We start from the raw sequence: 17,157 nt of genomic DNA on the forward strand, positions 1-17,157 counted from the left end.
CACGCGGTAAAATAATTATTTTAAGGATTTTAAATGGAATGTTTATGGATTGGGATCGATAAGACAATTGGACTGTGTTAAAATGTACGAACCTTCTAATTTATATAATCCCACGTTACTAATTAGTGTTCAAAGACCATGAAATACCTGCTTATTACTTTTGAGCTAATAATACTAATATGGTGAAAATAATAATCAGAATAATGATGCTAAAAGTAACTGAATACATTTTTACTGTAACGTCTCGACTTGTTTATTTTCAAACGGCAAAGTAGTGAAAATTTAAATATGTAGAAACTCTGAGGAGACTGATACATCATACAATAAAATATAAATATATATATATATATATATATATATATATATATATATATATATATATATATATATATATATATATATATATATATATATTAAACATGAGCGGTAGGAGGTAGGAACCTTGAAAATTACAATAAAAGAAAGACAAGTAATGTAGCTGACAAATGAACTTTTCCAGCCATCAGATCCTTAAACGAGAGAAACAACTTGTCCCTGGTTCTTTGAAATCCTCTATTACAGAACAAAAAAACCTTACTCTACATTGTCTCACATCGTAGAACATGAAGAAAGAAATCAAGGTCATTACAAATATAATAACACTTGAATTCAATTAAGCAAGAACCCAGAAGCAATCTACCTTGAAAGACCAAGAATCTCTGAAGATACAGGGAGAAAGCTGAGACCATCTCGCAACATAACCAACGAAGACTGAGGACATAATAATTCTGAAAAAACTACATCCGCCCGAGTCTGTCAAAACTACCTTATAATACCAAGAAATGAAGATGAAATATGAAGATAAGATAATTAGAGAATCGAGAAAACTGGAGAGTGAAAACAGAAAGCGAACACAAACCTCTCTATGTCACACGCCCTTCACCAGGTATCTTAAATGCACTTCCTAACATACCTATACGGAATGTCCCATTCCGCCTAAACCAGTAGCTACTAATATATATAAATATAAAATATGGAAAACTTACCCTGCCTAGCATAGAATAACTTCCAGAAACTGCATATTCTCTTAAAGACATCCAGGTGTTCTTTGACGTTATAAAGGGTATAAAACTACTTCTCACAGTAGTAATGGTCAGCTTAAATATTGTCTCTATACATGAATTCAGTAGATTTCACTGCAGGAAAAATGTAACAGGTATCATACTTTGAAAAAATCCAAAAATTTAAAACCGGAAATTTATCTACCATTTTGTCGATATTCATTCACAACTCCATAAACGAAGAAAACAAACTGACGGGCCAGCAACGGGCGATCCAGTCTGTGCGAACTTTGCAAAAATCTTTGTCTCATCTCATAATAATTAGAATGTTTATTAATCTGCGAAGCTGAAACTGAAGCCACTGTTATACATACATACGGTATGTGAAAGACACGATTAAGATGTTTGAAAAAAAGAAATAATAAGAGAAATTTCACAAAATGAACTTGATTCTAAGCATTCAAAATTTCAGCTAAAATGGAAGGGGAAGCAGAAAATAATCAGTTTTCCTTATCACTGGGAAAGACTATTTTATGAAATAAATTGTTTTCATAATACGCAAAAATAGGCTACTTAAAGGACACTTCGAATGGTCATACGTTTACCAAGGTAATTTGCATGGAATGGAATGCCGATACATGAAAAATGAAAAGAATCAGTATGAGAATTGGCGCATCTTCCGCAGACGAAATTAAGCTTTCGAATATCAGCATCCTTAACACTGATAAAACAACTCTTTCACAGCTTCAGTGTGTGTGTATACATATATATATATATATATATATATATATATATATATATATATATATATATATATATATATATATATATATATATATATATATATATATATATATATATATATATAATACTGTATATATGTGTAATTAAAATGAATATGTTCCTATACTTTTGGGCATGAGCGGACTGCAAATATAACGCATTTAACTATGCTATTATACTGAGTTTATTACCTTTAGCACGTATACAGTGTGAACAAGCCAGTGTATTCCGGTGAAAATTCATATCAAAATTCCACATTCTGTCATTCATCAAATATATGGAATGATTAAAAATAAACATATAAATAAAACGTTCCTTCCAGAAATTTATGTCTTCCATCTACCAAATAGTCTCGGTGCTACATTTTGAATTTCACTGGACGTCGAAAACAATTATTACATATTATATAAGGCAGAAGGACGCAGACACACCCTCGCTAGATGACTATAATAAGGACACTCAGATATCTGTCATCATTATTGGTAATATGGGAAATTTACGGGCATACTTTGTAACCACAACACTGACTGGTTAAAAAATATATAGTAAAGACCGAGTTGAATATTAGATATCTTTGGAAAGAAAACATTTTATTTCTTCTGAAACAAAATGAGTTATAAATCTGAATGGCATCAGACAATCGAGGAAGTAAGTTGGCAGCTTTATTTTATAAGCTGGCAGCTTTATTTTATTTAGTGTTAATGTACAAGAGAGAAGCCAGAAGTAGCTCCACTGTTACTGGGTTTATAAGGTAATGCAAAGCACTCACAGAGAGAGAGAGAGAGAGAGAGAGAGAGAGAGAGAGAGAGAGAGAGAGAGAGAGAGAGAGAGAGAGAGAGAGCCTGAAAAGCGTGCCCATATAGTTTTACCATTAGAATCCCGTACGTTGCGCTAACTTAAAAATAGCTAAATCATTTAATGAAGAACCATGCGAGTTTTTTCTTAATTTCTAAAATACTACTGTGAAATTCTAGTGACAAACCAACAATTACGATTAAAATGACTTCCGTCTTATAATATTAGCAAATATGAAGGAAATTAGACGGGCATGAAAGAAGTAGCATAAGAGCTCAAAAGACAAATGCTTCCGAAGTCGTGTCTTGTGTTTATTCCTGAAAAGAAATACAACTTCACTTTCACCTCGACTCTGGATACAAAAGCATTTCCTTCCTTATCCTGAGTGACTCGTATTCTGCACAGTTCTTTGAACTTGGCACAATCTCTCTCCCCAACTCTCCTCCGCCTTGTGCGGTACGTGCCTGTCTGTCTCTCTTGTAAACCTCCTCGTCATGCTGGCTAGATGCCAAATTTTTCCCTAAAAAACAGAGCCAATTCTACTTTCAATCTCTCTCCTCTCACTGGAAGCATTCACTTTGTTCCCTCACTTCGTTACGGAGGCTAAGATCTTCCCTGCTCAACCCCAGATTATCCAGTACTTTTCCATTTTTTGTGTTCCTTTTGATTTCTAATTGACAGCCAGAAGGCCATACATGTTTCATGTGAGAAAAAAAGCCAAGAGAAACCAAATGGAAAGATGGAAAGAACAGATTGTGAAAAGGGAAGCAAGATTTCAAGGCGAGGATATGAGTGGTTAGAGAAGGGCGAAGAATACGGTTGGAAAAAAATCGATGCTCAAGGGAGATTAAAGCCTTTGGAAGAAGGATAAAGCCACTGGCTCCTTCTATTTTTATTTGTTAACATTTTTTTCTTCCTCTTATCAGATTCCGCTTACCCTTCACCAGTTCATTAGAGGTGGATCGGCTCCATCTTCCATCACTGGCTATGTTCTCTCGTGACCTTTCGTCCATCCATCTATCTTCCTTCTTAAGGATCTCCCGCAAAATGTAAATAATGACTGTTCTCAGTTATCTCATTACAATAAGCATTTTTCATGGCGGGTGTTATTTACTTGAGGGCCCCATTAAGGAGACAAGGGACACTGAAAAAATTGAGGAGATTATCTGAAGCAACACGTCTATTTTTTCTCAACTAACGTCGCTTTTATAAAGACAATAAAATGTCTTACTTTTTGTGAACAATCTTCCTTTTTGCAAATTTCAGGAGAGCTATCGTTTGATAATGAGAAGTTTAAAAGGCACGCTGTGAAACTTTTAAGCCAAATCATAAGATATTAATAAACTGACAGTGGAATTCTCTCGCATTTAGAGACAACAGGATATGTATTTCCTTTCTCCCTCTCAGATATATACCAATATTGATAAGTAATATATGTTACAAGCCCAGGTGCTACCATTGTAGAAAAAACAGAATGCAACAAACCATGAGCATCAATAGGAGAAGCAGACCAGTGCAGAAAAATAAATAAACAATATAAGAGAAATAACGCAAAACAAAGAGAAGAAAATATGATAAAAGAAATTGATCAATATTTTTTCAATAGTCTTGCTTTATTTCTGTAGCTCTCTCTCTCTCTATTTCGCAGTTCTGACTCTCTCTCTCTCTCTCTCTCTCTCTCTCTCTCTCTCTCTCTCTCTCTCTCTCTCTCTCTCTCTCTTCTGCAAACATCTCAACTTCAATGATGGCTTCAATCAATTATGGCTGAAACCTGGAACACAGCCGGTCCATTTACTATTGCAACAGAGTTCCATAACTCATCACAAGAGTCAGAACTTCATGCAAACGCATGGGGTCATGACGTTCCAAAAACATGACGATTGACAAGATATCGACAAAACATTTTCTGAAACCCAAGGCAGCCTAAGACTGTAAAACCAATAAATTCATATGGTAGCGAACTATGTGTCCAATAAACTAATCGTGAGATACATGTACCAGATTTACAAGAGCACTCAAACACATTCATACACACACAAGTACACACACACACACACACACACACACACACACGCCTCTGCACACACACACACACATATATATATATATATATATATATATATATATATATATATATATATATATATATATATATATATATATATATATATACTTGTATATATACCAATCACTGAGCAACCTTCCTGAAAGAGAACATCTTCCGAGAAATACCTGATAGCAATCACAGCGACATTCAGCCCCTCAATGCAGAATTACAGAAAAATTACCTTGTGTTAAAAACCTCCAGAATCTCGCAACCACTTCATACACTACAGTAATGGTTAAAAAGATTTTGCTAGTGAAGCTTGGTGGGCGGTTAATAATAATATTTTCCATTTCCTGATCAGTAAAGCCATTGAAGGTTTGATTAATTAATAATATGCATTGCACTATTTCCCACTACTCTTTTTCTGGGAATATATACAAAAATATAAAATCTGACGATGTGCTATATTTACTGAGAACAATTGCGCCGGCAGCACGAAACATCAAACTATTTGTATAGTTAGTAGATTTACTTACAGTAACATAAAAAATACTAAGAGAGAGAGAGAGAGAGAGAGAGAGAGAGAGAGAGAGAGAGAGAGAGAGAGAGAGAGAGCGCCAAAACTGAAGAATTTCTTATAATAGTGACATAAATTCGGTTACCGTTTGCTTTGCTGAAAATGTAAACATTTTATCACGGTACCGACCGCAAATGACGTATTGCGAGGTCAAGATCCCTTTCAATTCAGCTATTCAGAAAAAGACTAAATTACGATCTGAAGAGCTCAATTGGATGATGTTAAGATGCTCTCGCTTTTCAGCCGGCAAATTATCAGTAATGTTTTTTTTTCCTCTCAAATGTAATTTACATGCACCGAATATCCTGTTGAGCTAGGTCACATTATACATAAGTGCATATTCATATGGAACAGGTAAGAATGGTCATTAACTTGCTTAGCAGGCTTCAAAAACTAGAATGATACACGGAGAGAGAGAGAGAGAGAGAGAGAGAGAGAGAGAGAGAGAGAGAGAGAGAGAGAGAGAGAGAGAGAATCTAAATCCAAAATTCATTAACAGAGGTGACAGAAATTAAAAAGAACCACTGGATGAGAAGGTCACACGAAACACTAGAGTCTTTACAGTATAATACGTAGAGAACAAAATGATTACAGCATATCGGTATGATTTTCACCAGCAGTTTGCATTCAAGGTTTTCCTTCCATTATTATTATTATTATTATTGTTTTTTAATGCTCGTATTTTGATGTAAAATACAGAAAATATCATGAACAGAAAGCAGGAAAAGAGAGATAAGAAAAACATACTATAACATACACTTGGATGAAAGAAGATGAAAACATATAATATAAATAAAATGCTTCGCAGGAGTTTGAACGTATTGCACGACCCTCATAAAAAATGTTAAACTACACGTCTAACATTTAACCGGACTTCATACAGCAACACTGAAGGGATAAAATGTGCAAATCTTTAGAGAATAAGAGGAAGAAAGAAGGAGAGAAAGAGAGAGGAAAATCTGAATGCGGTTCGGCCGTCGGACGATGGACCGTTCCCAGGAAAGGATGAAAAGGCTTTGGCTTGAGACACCCTATTTTCCCTCGGGGACTCGTTCCCAACTTCAAAGGGTGGATGATTTGTTTCATTAACTCTACGTTGGATTGGGGTTCACAAATTTAGGCGCTATTTCTCCTCTTTAAAAAGATGATGACGAAGGAGCATTTTCATACACAGAAAACATATTCAATTATATCATTTTCATACACAGAAAAAATATTCACTTATATCTGAGTCGTTGGGCTATCTTGAATATGAAACAATTAATGTCTGCAATAGTGAATATAAGTTTCTGATATTTAGGAAACAATGATATAGCAATTTCTGAACCTAAATAAATGAATAAAATATGAAGTATATACCTAAATGTATGTTTGTACGTGAAAAAACTACATCATAGCCAGCTACAAAACCACTGCATATTTTATGGAATGTAAGTCCTGGGGTATATATAAAATGAAAGGAGAAATCTAATTAAATATAAATATGTAAGTATAAGGTATTAACAAGGCTTAAGATATCCAGTAAAGCAGAAAAACGTATCAAAATATCTTCATGTGTACGACAAGCTAGAAATGAGGTGAGAATACGGCCTGCAGAGTACTTTTCCTGGGGCATTGTGGGTTGTACACAAGGTTTTTTTGACAGATCCACTTCTAGATGCACTGGTTTTTGCCTTTCACTTTTCATTACGTCCGTTTGGTTTCTTTCTGCTTAGCACACCACCATCATTGATTTAGTCTTGTTTTAATGTTCACCTCTTATCTATAAACAATGTTCTCGGGTTACCCCCAAGATGGTCTATAAATAAAGCACCAGTGGTCTGGTTAGAATAAAAGCCCTTGATATTCGCGCGGAACAAACGCGATTTTTTATTAGCCCAAAGGAATGAACGATTTTTTTTGTTGTTAGAAGAAAGCGGAAGCCTACTGATGTTTCAAATCGACTTGCAACTGAATTATCGATTTACAAAGGCAATCCTGGAAGTCTGCAAGTTAGTAATGGCTGGAGACCTGGCTCGTTCCTTGCTTTCATGATGTTATAAATTCCCAAGCATTAATACAAGGTTTCTCGGGAAAGACATGTGAGATCATGTCACTTTTTCTCATTTCTTTTCACACATTGATAATCTGAATGATGACCGCGATTACATTATAAAAAGAAAATGGTTAAATGTACCTCAACACATGGTTTTTCTTTTAGCTAGCTAATTTTCAACTATCTCCTCGCAGTGACTAAGAAAAAGTATATTAAGATCATCATAGGAGGAAACCCTTCAATTTATATATATATAATTTATAATACACACACATCTATATGTATACAACTATCATAATTGCTACTTCAGTTATCCCCTTCAGTTTTTCAATTCCCTCGCAATGACCGAGCGGACTGGACGTCTCATCATCTCATATATGGGCAGATGAGTCCTCGGAAAAAAGTGAGATGGAATATCGGTAAGCAAATTATTTGACTTTTTGAACTCCAAAATCGGCTGCGTTGCCTATATTTGCCCTATGATGAAAATATTTCAAAAAAATTGTGCAGCGCCATTATTCATCGCCGACTGATTATTATTTCCTGTATATATATTTTAAAGAATTAGTATTCAGTAAGGTAAAACTTCAAATCATGTTCAGGGACTCCAGATACGATTGTAAGATTGACATCTGTTAATCTACAGATTTCACAGCAGGCGTAGTATTAAATTAATTCCCTTGGAATCAACCTTTCAAAAGGTTGAGAACAGAACAGCTTCATTTCTTAGTTCATTACAACTTTCATGTCTACATATGTAGACGGGAAGAGGTTGGATGCTTACATCACTTACCCTTTACCGCATACACAAAAGCCTTCTGGACTCTCACCTCGAGAGGAATTCCTCTGGAAATGCTTTTACAATTATTATGGCGACAAAGATTGGAAACGTCTGCCCAAGGAATCCCAAGTGCTAATATCCTGCCATTTCACCAAAAAGGGCATCAAAGGGGAAAAAAATAACTTCATAGCTTATTAGAAATCCGTAGCTGACGCTTCTGGTGAAGCAACCCCTTATGGCACGTAGCCTCATTTTTATTTCCTATCTCTCTACTTTATTATTAAATTCCTTTACCTGAATGAACGTGTAGTATCTCTAATCATAATAGAAGACTCATGGCTGAGAGCAACGTTTCTCCTATAAAAATGAACCTGGGCTTCTTACCGACAAAACTGGAGGAGTTCCCTGAATCTATAGCAATTACGGTTTAATTGCACAATGAAGAGGGGAAAAAATGAAAGGTGGGGGCGGGGGGACAAAATTAACTTCTGGTTCTGTGAACGTTCGGGAAGCAGAAGACAAGGTTTCCTCGAAAATACCTTAGATGGACCTACAGTGTAGGATAAGAACCCCAGAGAGAAGAGACAATGTTAAAAATCAGGCAAAATAAATGGACCAGCATTCTAGCTCTCATCTATTATATATATATATATATATATATATATATATATATATATATATATATATATATATATATATATATATATATATATATATATATATATATATATATATATATATATATATATATATATATATATATATATATATATATTATGTGAAAAACAGCAAAACTGAATAGACAAATGTGTTAATGGGCAACAGGATCATAAATTGATTCAGGAGTGAGGGTATTTTTCATAGCAAAATGTGATATAAAATTACGCCTATAATAATTATAGCATCATAGGTATAATGATTCTGTATTAAATGTTCTTATTTATTTAGCAAATTACAGCTTCTATGATCTATTTCTCATAATTCGAAACAGAGAGGGAAAATTTTACAATAAAACTTTACATTACGCAAGAGTTCCTCACGGATTAAACAAATGAAAACATCTAAGTGATGATTTTGATATCATATCACTTGGCAGTGGGCCAGGTTCAATTCCACCCGAAGACAATCCTCCTATGGAAAAGATATATATATATATATATATATATATATATATATATATATATATATATATATATATATATATATATATATATATATATATATATATATATATATATATATATATATATATATATTGTATACATACATACATGCATGAGCACTCTAATACGCACACACACCACAAAACACACACACATATATATATATATATATACACACACATATATACATATACATATATATATATATATATATATATATATATATATATATATATATATATATATATATATATATATATTCTCTTTGGGCAATTTTCGTTGAATGCCAATACACGTGTGGTATACATCATCATGACAGCACATCTAATATCTTATAAGTTTTCTTATTTTTAAGGGGGTGAAACTTTGACTGACAAGACGAAAATCACTGTTACGTTACTCCTTTACTCAATATGACAACTGTTTCAGTCCATTTGACAATGGTTTATATATGTATATATATATATATATATATATATATATATATATATATATATATATATATATATATATATATATATATATATAATATGCAATATATATATACATAATATATATATATATATATATATATATATATATATATATATATATATATATATATATATATATATATATATATATATGTAATTGTAATAGCCACAATGCCCTCTTAACTCTCTCGAATTTTCGCGCTTTTTTGGATATGATTGTCACTAGAAAGCCATAAGATACAAGCGCAAGAAATTGAAGAGACTGTGATGCCCGGTCGCGGGAAACGAACCCGCGTCACCATAATCACAAGGGGGTCACGTTGCCGACCTGACCACGAGAAGGATGTGGCTATTACAATTACATATGTATCTGGTAAAAGTGACCAGTAGATTCTACACACAGACACACACACACACATATATATATATATATATATATATATATATATACATATATATATATATATATATATATATATATATATATATATATATATATATATATATATATATATATATATATATAAAATATAAAACCATTCGCTTTTTTCCCCTTAGGAAGGGTTGGTGATCGAATGAAATACAGCAATATGCCGGCTTATTCATGCACGAGGATGATAACAATAGCCCCTCCCAGTGTTTTTTCTTGGAAAACTGATCCGACTATCGGAAAGATGACAGGAAACACCTTTCATCAGCTTAAAGGTCACATCTCATCATCATAAACAAAGATATTTCTAGTCTGGATACAAGGTCGTCATTTATCATCATTATTTTTGGAATCTTTGGCCATCAACGATCCCTTGGCAGGCAACTACACATTCCACCCAGTTTAACCCTGACTTTGCTCCTATGAAGTGCTCTGCTCTCTTTAATCTTGTCCATCCGTTGCAAAATGGTCTATCTAAGATTCTGTTAAAAGAGAAATGGTGATCCCCCTTTGTTGCTGCATTTCTCAAGGACTTTTTTTATATCTTCCTCTGGAGATTTTTTAAAAACATATAATCAGCTACGCAACCCATCTTCATGACCTCATTAACTGTTGCCTTATTCTATTCAAGGACTTCAGAACTTTATATGTATTTATTATATGTGTGCTTGTGCGCATAAAACTAACCAATCTGACTGTGTGAAAAATAGCTGGCAAAGGGCTGAGAACATCAGTGTTAAATGCTAACCGTGCATTAAAAGAAACAGTAAACTGCACATTTGAATGTCAACGAATAATTGCCATGTCATTCGGACCACGGCCTTGAAACAGAGCCGAAGAATTAATGAACTATTTTAAACGGAAAAAGTACAGAACTCATGATTGTATTCAATCATGCGAGCCACAAGATAAGGACATACAAGTGATTTACATATTAATTGTATAATGTTACATAGTCATAGTCGGTCATATATTTTGAGTTAGTTATTTGCTCCAGTATTTTTCTTTGAACTGGTAGTTAATTCTACTTTCGCTGACTGTAATGGTTTAACTGGACTGCTAATCTGCCTGTTTTTTTTTTTTTTTGAGTGAAATTTCATTGCCTTTTGCTGTGAGTAACGTAATTACTTTGGATTTTATTGATTTTTACTAAATATGATTTTTGCAGTTTTTTCCATACACTTCATTTTACATAATTCTGAGAACAGACCAGTTGAAAGAAACCTGCTGAAAGCAATTCAAAAGATGAATACTGAAATGTAAAGCCTATGCAGAAGTAAGGGCCTCTTTGACTCCAAAGCAGATCTATGTCAAGGTCAATATTATGTCACCATGGTGGTCGAATGCATCTTCTGATGCCACAATAAGAAAGTTACGGGGAAAGGAGATATACCGTAAGTTATAACTTCCGATATAAAAACAATTTCGTTTACTTGTGGGAGACTTGACTGAAAATTCTGAGTGGTTATCCACATAAAATAATGTCCTTTAACAATACTTTGTTATCAAGTACTAAGAATTATTCAACACGAGCATCATATTGAAATTAAAATGCCGGCATTATAGATACCCTTCTTCAGTAGCAATGAGGTAGCATCTAATGTTTTTTTTTTCTGTGAAATCAGCTTCTCAAAGACGCAAAGAAATTAGTCATAAAGGAAAAGTATGCCAAAGCTCTTAATCAGTGGTTCCCAACTAAGGGCGCAGGAGGGTTACCAATTCTTTGGTATCCATACGACCTTCACTGCACATTGTACTAGTTTATTAATTAAGCTATCTCAAGTATCATGTATTTTTGTAAACGCGATTTTGTTTTGTCATACAGGGAAGGAAAAATTATTTTTGAGAGCAGAATCGTAGACACATTAAGAATGATTGAATTTGGGTGTAATTCTCTATTTGAAAATAGCGTGAATTATGAATGTATTTGCCCTCTGAAAAACAAAATGTGTTCAGAAGGAAACGAAAGGTGTTCTACAAAGAACGCGTTTCACTTATACACGGCTAAATAAGTTTTATATTAATGTGTAAGAAACCCGTAAAAACACATGTACGGTTTTACCTGAATATTCTGAATTATTTAAATCAAGAAAACACGTGCTTATAACAGAACGCTTAAATGTGTTTTAGATGTGTAACTAAGAGACACATTTTTGTGGTTTTGCAAAAACATCCGTTTTTATTGTGTGCCGCGCTAGCTTGTCTCGGTTATATCAATGTGTTTAAGACTGCTCTAATTACTGTTAAATTTACATTTACAATATCATTCATTTTACCTTGAATAAAGCAACATCAGATTAAAGACGAGCATTTTTCATTTTCAATTCATCCAGGGACAAAGTTTTGTTACAGCGACACTGAATTTAATACACAATATTGACAAACCTGGCCTTCTGATAAGGGTACCGGGACTCCTGAAAGGCCAGCTGGGCACGGGTGCCTCAAGCCAGAAACGTTGGGAACCATTGCTCTATAACTCAATATAAAAACAAATTCAATTTATATTGAATTCACTATAAAAACAAATGAGCTCGTCTGATATTTCAAGGTATATTTTTTTATTGAAATTAGTGGGACCAGGGTTTTCACAACATACCAAACCATACATTTTCGTTATTTGGACGAGGTTTTTCACAACATACAAATACTAAAGTCTTACTTTAGAATGAACCCCAATCAGCAAATACTGCTGTCTTCGTTCAGAAGTTCCGGCCATCACAGTCAATATGTCGATACTTTTTCCACATTACTCCTACTTTACCGAAAATCCTGATATCTAAACTTGGCTTTACATTACCAGGCCCTTAGCGACTCGTCCCACAAAAACCTATGCTCTGAGGGGAACTGTGACCTTTGTAACATATCTATTTCACGGACAAATGGCCTTAGAAGTCTCGTTCCCTTTCCATTCATAAACGCCTACTTTATCTTCAGTAGGTGGGAAAAATGTAGACTGGTGAAGAAATAATAAAACCAAAACCAAATAACCTTAAAGAGAGATAAAGATAACATAAAATGAAAATGAAACTAACCATGAAATAAAAACGACTAACGAGAAAAGAAAGGAAAGAAAACTGAATAGCAGAAGAGAGAGAGAGAGAGAGAGAGAGAGAGAGAGAGAGAGAGAGAGAGAGAGAGAGAGAGATTAAAGAAAAGGAGAGAAGAAGAGAAATAAAAGAGAAAAGGAAAAAAAATTCAGCTTCATTAGGAGCGCCCTATTGTCCTTTAAGCTAACAATAACCTGTTATGCTTGAATGGATGTACACAACTGGGTCATTTTCTTTCTCCTGTGTATGGGAACAAAAGACCCATTTTATCTAAAAGCATACGCTTCATGGGCAACATATCTTGAAATCCACGCCACAAACAATATTTTAAATACATCAAGTGGAAGTTCTTCCGTTTACTAGCGAAAAAAGAAATGAAATGAAAGAAATCTGTCAACTTTCTGACGTTCATAAACGCGAATATAAAATGACAGAAAAATTATTAAAACTTCTCTATTATGAAAAACACTAAATAAGAAAAGAATTAAGAACATTAAAGGGCGTAAACCGATTTCATTCTCACAACAACAATCACAAAGGCAGCATAGCTCTCAAATATTCCCAGTGGAACTGAACGGGAGGACGTGAAGTGACATGTAAATTCACTCAAACAATTTTTTCTTGGAGAAGAGGAAAAGGAAGAAAATAAAGAAATTAAGAGAAGCACTCAAGAAGACAGGAAAGTGTGATGACAAACCCTTCACAGAACAAGAACCGCAGGAATCTCTAAAGAGTGGAAAGTCTACTGCACCAGGGTTAGATGGGATTACATATAATGCCATCACGTTCCTCACAACAGTGAGTGGAAATCCAGTTCTGAAGCTTTACAACATGATATGGTCAGGACAGCCCATACCCAAAACATGGAAGAAGTCACTCATAATACCAGAGCCAAAACCAGGAAAGCCAGGTGAATTTCGACCTATTTCACTGACATCATGCTTGTGCAAGGTATTTGAAAGAATTTTACTAAACAGGCTTAATTTCTGTATTAAGAAAAAGCTCTCAAAGAATTTATATGGCTACATACCTGGGAGGAGCACACGCCACTGTATTCATAGAGTAAGTGCAGCCTTAGGGTTAAAATACGCAGTGTTCATAGATTTAAAGGGGGCCTTTGATAGGGCTAGCCATATAATTATTTTGACTGAGTTGGCAGAAATGATAGAAGGAAGACTCCTTCAGCTCATAATGGATTACCTAACAGATAGAGTACGCTGTGTCTATTTCGAAGGAGTTCAATCAAGATGGGAAAAAATGGAATTGAGTACTCCACAAGGAGGGGTTTTATCACCTACTCTTTTTAATATTCTAGTGAGTGTACTAGGGAAAATTAATATACCAGGAATCACAATAACCATATATGCAGATGACATACTGTAGTAGTACAAGCAAGCACAGATAAGAGAATAAAAAAGGCAATCAAGGCATTCACATCGTTATGTAATAGCATAGGATTAGTCATATCACCTGAGAAGACTAAGATGATAGCAAGAGGTACACGCAACCCCTTGATACTGCACATACAAGGGAAGAGAATAGAGAATGTACCCCAGTACAAGTATATGGGTGTCATACTCAATAACAGGTGTCATAAATTGTATGAAGCACAGGCATCAGCAGCAAGGTTACGCCTTCTTTGAAAAGTAGCATGTGGCTCTGTGGGTGTAATGTACCTGTGGTAAAACGACTTTATACATCCATGATAAGATCAATAACTGACTACAGTAGTAGCATATTGCTGCCTTTGAGGAAGAGCTATATTGGTATTCTAGAAATCATCCAGAACAAGGCAGCAAGAAGCATAATGGGGGCACCTAAAAGTGTCAAGCAAGAAATATTGTGGAATGAGGCAGGGTTGCATCCAATACATCACAGAATAACAAGAAAAGCAATAATTCAATTGCACTGGTCCATCATGACTGATGACGAAGGATTAACAAGAGATACTCTAATTCACAGCTATCCTAAAAGATTAAAGAATGGTTGGGTTACTGCAGCAAGACAATTAATAGAGAATTCTAGCATGAAAGAATACCTAGACACAATCAGGATAGATGTAAAAGGCATTCCTCCATGGAGCATACCAGAGATAGAGATATCACTATCAACATTGAAAGGAAAAAAGGAAGAGATGAACCCTGCATTGATGGAGAATGACTGTTTTCAGAGGCTGGACAGTATTCAGGGGGAGTGGGTACATTATTATGCAGATGGTTCACTTACGGAAGATGGTAGAGCAGGAAGCGGGGTAACTGTGTATCAGAATGGAGAGGAGGTATACTCTCTATCACTGCGATCATCAGATGGGTGCTCCATATCACAGTCAGAACTGCTAGGTATTGCAACTGCACTGAGTATCATGAAAAGGAACAAGGACAATGCCATAATAGCAACAGATAGCCTGAGTGCCCTGCAATCACTAACACCAAGGAAGGCCGAATCAAATATCATAGTGAGAAGAGCTATAGCCCTGCTATCACAGATCAGACGAGCAGGCAGAATGGTCACATTCATATGGGTGCCTTCGCATATTGGAATCATAGGCAATGAGAGAGCTGACGAGCTTGCTAAAGAAGGTGCCAGGAAGGAGAGGGTAGACTATAAACTGGCACCATCCCTGAGTATGTTGAAGGACTCGGCTGGAATGGAAACAACGCAAGGATACAATGAGAGAATAGAGAGGCTCAAAGAAACTCACTCATCAGTAAGGAAATACCTTAAAATTATTGAAGGAAAACCACCCGACTACAAACTTTGCGGACTGGAAAGCAGAAGAGAACAAACAACGTATAGCAGACTAAGGATGCAGAGCCGATACCTTTGGGAGGTACTGCCAGCTGTCAGTCCATCAGAAACATGTTGCAAACTGTGTGGCGAGTTATGGAAGCACACTCTAAGTCACTATCTCGTGGAGTGTGAAGAGATTACTCATTACAGGCCAAAAGGAGACAGGCTGAGCGAAGTTGACCTCCTCAAGCACTTTCTACAACCTAGTGTGCTGAAAAGGGTTTTGACTTCTCATCCAAAATTTGCTTGCTCCAAATAGTCAATAGGCATTACATATATATACTGTATCATATTGTACATAAACTAAATTGTAGTACGTCTTATTTTGCAGCTACCTGTTAGCGTCATTAAAACTGCTGTGTTTCAAAACTTTTTTTATAACCTTTGTATAAAATTTTATGTGTTGACCTCATCTAAATGTAGATTATTCAGTAAAGTAACTGTTTGCATATTGTGCATAAACCAAATTGTAGTACATCTTATTCTGCAGCTATCTGTTAGCATCATTAAAATTGTTATGTTTCTAATTTTTTCTTTATAACGTTTATATAAAATGTGATGCGTTTACCTCATCTAAATATAATTCATTCAGCTAAGTAATTACTTGCATATTGAGCATGAACTAATTTGTAGTACATCCTGTTCTGCAGCTACCTGTTAGCATCATTAAAACTGTTGTATCTCTAATTTTTTTTGTAACATTTATATAAAATTTGATGTGTTGACCTCACCTAAATGTAATTCATTCTGCTAGGTAATTATTTGAAGTTTTAATGTGATATAAAGTAACAAATTGCGCATTAATTACTGTAAATTATACCACATGCTACTCCGTAGCAAATGTGTTCCTTGACAGAAACCAGATAAAATGTATAAAATGTATATCTTTTATAGCAATAATTCAAATTATTTTCTCAATGTCCAGTATATATAAAAGTTGCATACTTTGTAATGTTTAAGACAAATTCTGCAGTGCAATCTTTTAATGAGTAATTCCCATTTAATGTTATAATTCCCCTATATAGTTATCGGTAAGCATTTACATTTTGTAATACTACCTGAGTACCATATCAGCCCTGATGAATGACATTTGTCTAGTAATCAATAGGGTGGAAAAGGTATGTATAACACCACAGCCAATGCCATTCATTTGGGAGGGCTTTCCCCTGTACGCATAACGCGTCCGGGTTGCCTGT

At 34.7% G+C, this 17,157-nt stretch overlaps 1 protein-coding gene across 1 annotated transcript; it reads left to right on the top strand.

Annotated features, from left to right (window-relative positions):
• Positions 1-14,822: 14,822 nt before the first annotated feature.
• On the top strand, positions 14,823-16,220 carry LOC136838898 (uncharacterized). The gene has a single exon (XM_067104590.1). The coding sequence runs from the start codon at positions 14,823-14,825 to the stop codon at positions 16,218-16,220; it is 1,398 nt and encodes a 465-aa protein (XP_066960691.1).
• Positions 16,221-17,157: the final 937 nt, after the last annotated feature.

This window comes from Macrobrachium rosenbergii, chromosome 5 (assembly GCF_040412425.1).
Source record: "Macrobrachium rosenbergii isolate ZJJX-2024 chromosome 5, ASM4041242v1, whole genome shotgun sequence".
Taxonomy (NCBI): Eukaryota; Metazoa; Arthropoda; class Malacostraca; order Decapoda; family Palaemonidae; genus Macrobrachium; species Macrobrachium rosenbergii.